General features: G+C 31.3%; 1 protein-coding gene across 1 annotated transcript in view; it reads right to left on the bottom strand.

Moving 5' to 3' along the window:
- LOC137620586 (protein sax-3-like) overlaps window positions 1–8,079 on the bottom strand; it is a 27,201-nt gene extending 19,122 nt beyond the window's left edge. The window contains exon 1 of the mRNA XM_068350841.1: window positions 7,658–8,079. Coding sequence (XP_068206942.1) covers window positions 7,658–7,709 — 52 coding nt within the window. The 5' untranslated portion in view covers window positions 7,710–8,079. The remainder of the gene's footprint in view (window positions 1–7,657) is intronic.
- Window positions 8,080–10,232: the final 2,153 nt, after the last annotated feature.

Raw genomic sequence — 10,232 nt, 5'->3', positions numbered from 1 at the left:
TATATATATATTATATATATACACACACACACACACACACACACACAATTATATATATATATATATATATATATATATATATATATATATATATATAAACACTTTAAGAATAACATGATGAATACGGAGTAACATGTACGCAGAAAAAATAAAAATAGTAATACCAGCAACAACAACAAAATAATAATAATAATAATAATAATAATAATAATAATAATAATGAGTGATGGTAGTGAATTAAACTCACCGGGAAGAAAAAAAACTCGGTTGCATCCCCGACATTTTTAAAAAATATTATTTCATTATCAAATCTCCTCTGTTCATTGAAGTGACATCTATTCATATCAGCAAACATCTCACTGATTACCCGATCTTTAGAAACGACTTAATCTCCCCGTGGGTACAAAATTCACGCATCTAATGGATCAGACCGTAAAAAAGACATAACCATTTATTACTTAAAAAGAGAGAGAGAGAAAAAAAAAACAGATCTCGTTCATCCCTCCTTTGAATCTAAATAATTATTGATATTACTTCCTTTACAAGTTTGCTACTATTCACCCCTGAGGCGTTAAGAAATACACAAGGTAATAAACGAGATCTTTCTTTTTTCAGATGTTGCAAGATAACTCTTGCATCCAGATGCACGATGATCGCCCAAAAGGAACATTAACCCGATAAGTCACATGCAAAGTCAGTAAGATCCTCCTGGCGATAATTAAGAGATTGTCTTTAGCCTGTGAGTCCACATGTCGCATCAATTATAAGACTTCAGCAAACACGGGCGTGAACGAGCTACACACCAAGAGTGGTGGGTGGGTAGAAGCAACGTGGGCGGAGGAGGTAAGAATAGATTGTCGGTAAGATACGGTGGGCGGGATCGGTTAAGTGACATAGGATATAAATAGGAGGCATTGAAGCCTAAGAGGGAATAGATATAACAAGATGATGGAGGCAAGCCTAAAATGGGAGAGAAAGAGAGAGATGGTTGATTAGGATTCGATAGCTAACAGATCTGCAGAGCAACCGCATACATTTATATGCAAATAATTACGATTGTTTTAAAAGTCTTAACGAGTCTGGACTAACAACCATTTTGATATACAGTTTACGAATATCCAAATGCAAGTTAGATTGGTGGAAATGACAACAAATTAATGGGATTTTCTTTTATGAACAAGCGCATAGCCTCAGTACCATGGTTTTCCACTGTCTTGGGTTAGAGTTCTCTTGCTTAAGGGTACAGTTAGAATGGTGGAAATGACAAAAAATTAATAGGATTTTCTTTTATGAACAAGCACATAGCCTCAGTACCATGGTTTTCCACTGTCTTGGGTTAGAGTTCTCTTGCTTAACGGTACACTTAGGCACACTTATTTTATCTAAGTTCCCTTCCTCTTGTTTTGTAGTAGTTTTTATAGTTTACAGTATATGGGAAATATTTATTTTAATGTTGTAAATGCTCTTAAAATATTTCATTTTTCCTAGTTTCCTTTCCTCACTGGGCTATTCTCCCTGTTAGGGTCCTTGGGCTTATAGTTTCCTGCTTTTCTAACTAGGGTTGTAGATTAGCAAGTAATAATAATAATAATAATAATAATAATAATAATAATAATTATAATAATAATAAATCGTATATGAATGGATACATAAAGCGATTAAAATACAAAGAAAAAAAATCTAGGTTGAATGAATCATAAGGGGAATGTGCAGAATATATTATTGAAAAAAACAAACAAACATAAAGATGCAGGTTGAATGAATCATGAGAAAGAGGTATGCGTAGAATCTAATAAAAAACACAAAGATGCAGGTTGAATGAATTATAAGAAAGAGGAATATGCAGAATCTAATTCTCAAAAACACAACAAAACATAAAAATTAAGGTTGAAAGAATCAAAAGAAAAAGAAATGTGCAGAATCTAATTAAGAAAAAACAAAGCATAAAGATGCAGGTTGAATGAATCCTGAGAAAGAGGAATGTGCAGAATCTAATTAAAAAAAAAAAAAAAAAAAAAGCATAAAGATGCAGGTTGAATGAATCCTGAGAAAAAGGAATGTGCAGAATCTAATTAAAAAAAAAAAAACAAAGTATAAAGTTGCAGGTTGAATGAATCCTGAGAAAAAGGAATGTGCAGAATCTAATTAAAAAAAACAACAAAGTATAAAGTTGCAGGTTGAATGAATCCTGAGAAAAAGGAATGTGCAGAATCTAATTAAAAAAAAAAAGCATAAAGATGCAGATTGAATGAATCCTGAGAAAGAGGAATGTGCAGAATCTAATTAAAAAAGAAACAAAGCATAAAGATGCAGGTTGAATGAATCCTGAGAAAAAGGAATGTACAGAATCTAATTAAAAAAAACAAAGCATAAAGATGCAGGTTGAATGAATCCTGAGAAAGACGAATGTGCAGAATCTTCCATTCTTAATATGAACAAGAACACCCAAATATATTCCAAAACAAACAGGCTTCCAGCCCAGCCATCAACGATATTGAAAGGTGCTGCGCCGTAAATCGACTATGCCAATAACTTTTCAGCGCTCGATTCTGTGATAGAATTCCCCGCCTGGTGCCTGGCTTCATATCCTGATATCGAAGCCATGGGTACAGGTGCAACCCATGGGGAGAGAGAGAGAGAGAGAGAGAGAGAGAGAGAGAGAGAGAGAGAGAGAGAGAGAGAGAGAGAAAAAAAAAAAAAAAAAAAAAAAAAAAAAAAAAAAGTTCCGTATGAGGGATAGCTTTGGGCATTCTAGTTTTTTTTTTATTTTTTTTTTTGGGGGGGGGGAAACGGATATTAGTTTTACTTTTTTTATCGCTAGCAAAAAAATCCACCATATACTCTATTGATGGATACTAGTAATTATACCCTATTATTATTATTATTATTATTATTATCATCATCATTATTATTACTGGACCAAAAAAAGAAATGTTCCGTATGAGGGATAGCTTTGGGCATTCTAGGTTTTTTTTTTTCTTTTTTTTTTTTTTGAGAGAGAGGGAAAACGGATATTAGTTTTACTTCTTTTATCGCTAGCAAAAAATCCACCATATACTCTATTGATGGATACTAGTAATTCTACCCTATTATTATTATCATCATCATCATTATTACTATTATAAGCTAAGCTACAACCCTAGTTGGGAAAGCAGGATGCTATAAGCCCAAGAGTTCCAACAGGGGAAAATAGCAGAAAAACGTATCATAGGTAACAATAATATAAATATATTCAATTATATAAAAGATATTAGTAACTCTACTCTAAAGTACATAAAAAAGCATCACAATCAACAAAAATATAAATTCAATTATATGAAGGAATGAATAAACAATCTAATAACCAAAAATAAATATTTCAGCCCCATTATATGAAGGAATGAATAAGCAATCTAATAACCAAAAATAAATATTTCAGCCCAATTATATGAAGGAATGAATAAACAATCTAATAACCAAAAATAAATATTTCAGCCCAATTATATGAAGGAATGAATAAACAATCTAATAACTAAAAATAAATATTTCAACCCAATTATATGAAGGAATGAATAAGCAATCTAATAACCAAAAATAAATATTTCAGCCCCGTATCCTTCCCTGTCAAAACAACAGCAAGACACAGCAACACCCTTGTTCAGTGAAGAAGACAAAAAAATCCCCAACCAGTAAACAACAGCCTCTGATACGCACACAGGTACCACTTAAAAGGAGCTGTTTCATTTCACACTCGGCTTAAGTCTTAAAAAACTGTGAAGCCCGACTAAACGTCATTAACATCCAGACAGGTAGAGGAGACATCGAGACTTCAGGTTGACTTCACAGGGGGGGACCTTCGGCGTCGTGTTCACTCAGAGGAATGGCCAAGACACAGATCAATAAAGGCCCTTTCTCTCAAGATGAAAACACAAGAGGAAGATGGTCCACACAAATAATTATTGACTGACTGATTGATACTTTAAAATATGCTTGATTAGTATGGATATCAAAGTCTGTTTTCGTATTTCTTTTTTTTTCACTGTACCCAGTATGATTCTATTGGAGATACCTGTTTTATGATATATATAAATATTCTTTTACACCTTACAGTTGTTGGGAGAGTTGGTTGAAAAGGATTGTAACTTGGGAGAGTTGGTTGAAAAGAATTGTAACTCTTGTGTTGGAGACCTATTGTGTGCTTTGTATTTATTACTAGGGTTGATTTTTAAGTATTTTGTATTAATCTTATTGCAAGAAAAATTTACCTAAATCTCTGTCTACAAGGGCTTTGTCAAATATATTATAGCACATGATATAAATTTTATCAAAACCCTTGTAGACAAAGCTCTAGGTGTAGTTTTTCTTGCAATTACACTAATATAAAATAAATAAAAATCAACCCTACTAATAAATATAAAGTACCCAATACGTCTTTAAAACAAGAGTTACAATGCTTTTAAGCCAACTTTCCCAACAACAATAAAGCATAAAAGAATATTTGTATATAAAAATAGGTTAATTGAATCATACCAGATACAGTGAAAAAAAAATATAAAAAAAAAAATATAAAATAGGCAATTAATACCCAAAGATCAAGTCAAGCAACTAGTTTCAAAAGACTACACTTCTATACTAAAGAAAGCGAACAAGGAAGGTAATCAAACAGAAACCATAATTACTACTTGTCATGGCAGTAGGGGGACAGGAACAGGAAAACCTATACCCCATATAACCTGTTCCAGACAGGAATTATGAACCGTTTTATAATCATTATTAAAACACCTATTATGCCAATTTGTTCCATAACTTTTTCTAGGAGCATTAATATAAGGGGTTTTTATAAGAAATAATCATTATTAAAACACCTATTATATCAATTTGTTGCGTAACTTTTACTAGGATAGGTCATATAGAGGGCTTGTATAAGTAAGAGCAGATGGAAATTTTTAGCTTGAATTAAATACATTAAAGAATGCTTTGAATTAACACATTAAATTGTCATACAATCTCACCTATAAAAAAACGAGTTACTCTATCTGTTCTTCATCGATGAAAAATATTCAGCCTCTACACGCAAAGTATGAAATACAAATTTCGATAAAACAAAAACCGAGTCTGAAGAACTTAACAAAATTATATTTTCCCACATAATAAACACATAACGTGAAAAAAAAATAGTTTTAAAGCTGAATATATATTTCTTTACAGAGGGAAATATGATAATTGATCTACAGTAACTTTAAAAGGAGAGATTTTGTGAATTTTATTCTAATTTTCACTATCAAGGAATAATTTTACTATAATTTTCACTATCAAGAAATAATTTCATTATAACTTTCACTATCAAGGAATAATCTTACTCTAATTTTCACCTATCAAGTTATAATTTTACTTTAATTTTCACTATCAAGGAATAATTTTACTATAATTTTCACTATCAAGAAATAATTTCATTATAACTTTCACTATCAAGGAATAATCTTACTCTAATTTTCACCTATCAAGTTATAATTTTACTTTAATTTTCACTATCAAGGAATAATTTTACTATAATTTTCACTATCAAGAAATAATTTCATTATAACTTTCACTATCAAGGAATAATCTTACTCTAATTTTCACCTATCAAGTTATAATTTTACTTTAATTTTCACTATCAAGGAATAATTTTACTCTCACCTCTTCTTTCAAAGTAAGAATGATTTCCCGGGGACAATTCACCGTAACCTATATCCATCCAGATATTCCACAGCGAAATGACCAGAAAACTTCGTAAAACTAAATTATTTGTGAGCTAGGACAATACGTTGCCGATTACCTGTGAAATTACGACGCCATCTTTCTATATTGAGATCGGCAATTCTTAGGTAAAATAACATTTTAAAAGATTCAGTATAAGGGGAATCTTAGTAGTTTACAAAACTTAATAAAAGGAGGGACTCTTGAAAGAAACGCCAAATGTTTGTAGAGATCACAAGGTAATCCATAATTAAGAGCAGCAGTAGTAATAAAAATAGTAATGATAATGATGATTTATTGCCGTTGTTGTTGTTGAATAACTGAACGCAAAGCAACTTCCCTCTTATCTGTTCTACTTAATTCCACCAATTTAATAAATAATTCGATGCCAGTCGTCCACTACCCTTCATTAACATGAATTTCATATAAACTAACAATATGAGATTTTATATATATATATATATATATATATATATATATATATATATATATATATATATATATATACATTAATTAATAATCTTATTTTGTATTTAACTGCAAATATGTTGGTTTTGTTTTGCTCTCGTTTCGCCAATAAATATTGTTTTCAATTATTCCCTTTGAAATCGACATTCTATTTACTGAAGGGTAGCAAGCAAGTTGGATAATTTTCCGACTTATCCCTTTATGAATCAGCAAGCATTGATAAAGACAGAGGAGACCTATTGACAAATAACAGAAAAAATATATATTCAATCTTAATACTGATATGATACACAAAGTAACAATAACCACGAAAACAAAAACGATTTCATTGGTCGTTTGCACAACAGGCCACACGTAGTATGAGCAATCAGCTCGTATTGTCGAGAGCCTCAAAAATTGTTATGTTTGCACATGAACTCCAACCTTCCCTTCTTTAGGCGCTTTTGTTTAATCTGTTTTCATCCGGGAGAGACCAATCAACCGAGTCACAATTTCCAACTTTGATGTCAAATGCCGAATTTCAAAGACAATATTCATTACCAAAATGTGGAAAGAATTGTGATATAAAATTGCGATGAATCTTGTACTGACTTCATAATTTCTCCTTTGAAATATGATCTATGCGAACTTACTTCAACCTATGTGTATTGGTGATCTGTGAGAACTTACTTCAAGCTATGTGTATTGGTGCGGACATGCGCGCGCACGCGTGGACATAGCAGCATTTAGTACATTACCAAGTAACTTTCCATTTCCATGAGACAAATTAACAAATTCTAAATATGTTTTAAGATCAACATAAATTTAACATATATAACAGGCTAATATATAGCCGTTATTAAATCAATATGGTGATATGAAAAACGACACGCAATAGAATACCAATAAGAGAAATTGTTATATTCATTCAAAATAACAGAAGTTTGAAGATAAATATAAAACTCGTTGTCAACTCTTACGGTTAAAACTACAAACAAATACGCCGTGGAGTCCTGCAAAAGAATAAGATACGCCAACATATCACCCTTAACGCAGTCTATGACAACAACTTTTTTTTTTTCAAAGTGAAATTTCAAGCAACTTTAATAGAGGTGGTTCACCTACGACCAGAGGGGCTGCTGCGCGAGTCGAAACTGTATGTGCTAAACCCGTAGAGTTTTGACTTCATAGCAATCTCACTCCGATTCGTTTCACTATTTTGATAAATCGACTTCCCGCTTCTATGATGCTTGACAAGTTTACAGAGATATCTAAATATAGCAAAGCATGATGAATGTGGGCAGAGTAATATGAGAGAGAAATTATGAGTCCTAAGAAGTTTTGGGTGATATAAGAAAGGAAAAAATGTAAAAAAAATATTAGAGAAAATATTGAAATAATTTACACTCAAACCACATATCTTCAAGGAATATCACATTTCAATATGAAACAAAGGCATATTTCTATAAAAAAAACATATAAAGAATCTCACCTTCGTTAGCTGCGACTAATCCCAGGATGAAAATAAGCAGGTATGCGTCCATATTGCTCCAACTTTTTATTTAAAACAGCTCTTCCTCTTACTGCTTCCACGTTTCAAAAAAGTCGCTTGAAGTTTCCTTCAAGTTCAACCATCGTAACACAAAGGAAAACACTTTTTTACATACATATATTTTTTCCAAAGAACAATATACATAAAAGACCTTAATAAAACAGACCCACTAGTTTACAAAGTTCAATAATATTTCGAGTTCAGATCATATCATTCAAGAATTATCGCTTCGAGTCGTATGAAAGTTCTCACAACCATTGGAGCATCACCGCGGCGGACCCAGAGCATCCTCACACGACGGTGTCTGGCCTTACACTGAGAGAGAGAGAATCGTTTGAGTGTGTGTCGAGTCTGTCGACTGTCGGGACTGAGAGACTCCGTTTTCCTAAAATCCTCTTCTCTTCCCTTATGGCACCCCTCCCCCTATCCCATCTCACCTTCCTTATTCTCCCGGCACTAAAATCCCCCTGATCAAGTAATCTAAACACTTAGGTTAAAAAAAAATCACTAGAATTATATCTATTTCAGAATTATTTATTCAATATATCTTTTTTTTAGCTTCGAATAAATAGATGCCAACTTACTTCAAAGTTGCACCAGACACACCACTCAAAATATTCTCCCCCTTGACCTTGAAAACAGCGACAGACATAAGAATTGGTCTTTTTGGCGAAACACTTGGATGATTTGTGGGCGGGGTCGTAGCCATGGGCGGAGTTAATTTCAAGTCGCGGGCGGGGCGAGAACAGTAGCACCAAAGCGTGTCGATTAAACAGAACGTAACACGTAATCTCTACAAATTAACTTTTCGCAGACGGAGGCCTTTTTTAAAAGTAATATCCTTGAAATTAAATAAAAATCTAATTTCTAAGTCTCCCATGGTGTTAAGAATTTTCATAATTCCACGACCGCTAATTGAATTAGTCACGAAAATTATTTTTCCTGAACGTAATAATGAGTGAACAAAACCAAAACGTGGACAGTTTATAAAATTTATTTATACAAAAGATACAGATGTACACATACTGCTTTAATTATTAATTACTTCATACAAATAAACAAATAACGGAAGCAGTATTAATAAGAAATAGTAAAAGAAAATAAAAATCTAATGAAAGAAACATTACCAAACAACGCAGAAAAGAGAAATCTTTACTAATAAGAAACTCCCAAATTCGTAATGTTACTGAAGACAAACATTGCAAAGTCAATCTTAATAACATAAAAAGAAACATTGAAAAGGAAATATTACAAATAAGAAATTCATGAAAAAAATATCTTAATAACGAAGAATATTGAAAAAAATAGTAATTTTTCTAAAACTACAGAAAAAAAGGCTACTTCAACAAAATTGCAATTAAATATAATAAAAACCTAAGTTTTAAAAGGGAATATTACAAATAAGAAATTAAAAAAAAAAATCTTAACGGGAAATATAAAAAAAAAATTTCTAAACCTACAAAAAAAAAAAAAAAAAAAAGAAAAAAAAAAAAAAAAAAAAACTGCAAATAAAGTAGAATAAAAACCTAAGCACATAAACTTCTATAACACGAAGCCATCGTTAACCCCCGGGATGCCTGTGGCGTACCTGTACATATCTCAAAGTCTTCTCATCACAATTTTGTGGCTCCAACGTGACATCAGGTCTTTAAAGAAGCGGGAAAAATGGAAGCGTAAGTAATGAAGGTTTTGACACATGACTCGAAAACATTTCATTTATCGCTTCACGTTTTGTTCAGGGATAGTAGAATCTGATTGCAGCATTCGATTCACAACGACAAAAACAACAAAAATACTACTACTACTACTACTACTACTACTACTAATAATAATAATAATAAGAATAATGACCTTATTTTCCTATTATCAATGATGTTTATATGAAAATCAGATACTTTCGATAAATAATAATAATAATAATAATAATAATAATAATAATAATAAGAAGAAGAAGAAGAAGAAGAAGAAGAAGAAGAAGAAGAAGAAGAAGAAGAAGAAGAAGAAGAAGAAGAAGAAGAAGAAAAATATTCTACTATCAATAAAGCTTACATGAAAACAGCTACCTTCAATAATAATAATAATAATAATAATAATAATATATTGTGTTTCACCCAGCTCTGATGCTACAAACACACGTACATACGGGGGGGGGGGGGCACAATGTACAGTATAGAAAAACCGAAAAAGGCGGTAACTTAAGAAAGTCTCTAAAAATTTAGTCTTTGCAAACAATCTTGATATGACCATCTTTTATTCACAACATTCCATAAAAAAAATAGCAGCCCCCTTATTCTTTCTACACATACATAATATATATATATATATATATATATATATATATATATATATATATATATATATATATATATATATATATATATATATATATACACACACATATATACATATGTATATACACAAACATAAATATATATATATATATATATATATATATATATATATATATATATATATATATATATATATATATACATATATATATGTGCGTGTGTGT

This window comes from Palaemon carinicauda, chromosome 27 (assembly GCF_036898095.1).
Source record: "Palaemon carinicauda isolate YSFRI2023 chromosome 27, ASM3689809v2, whole genome shotgun sequence".
In the NCBI taxonomy this organism is placed as follows: Eukaryota; Metazoa; Arthropoda; class Malacostraca; order Decapoda; family Palaemonidae; genus Palaemon; species Palaemon carinicauda.
This window is presented reverse-complemented; position numbering and strand designations above follow the sequence as displayed.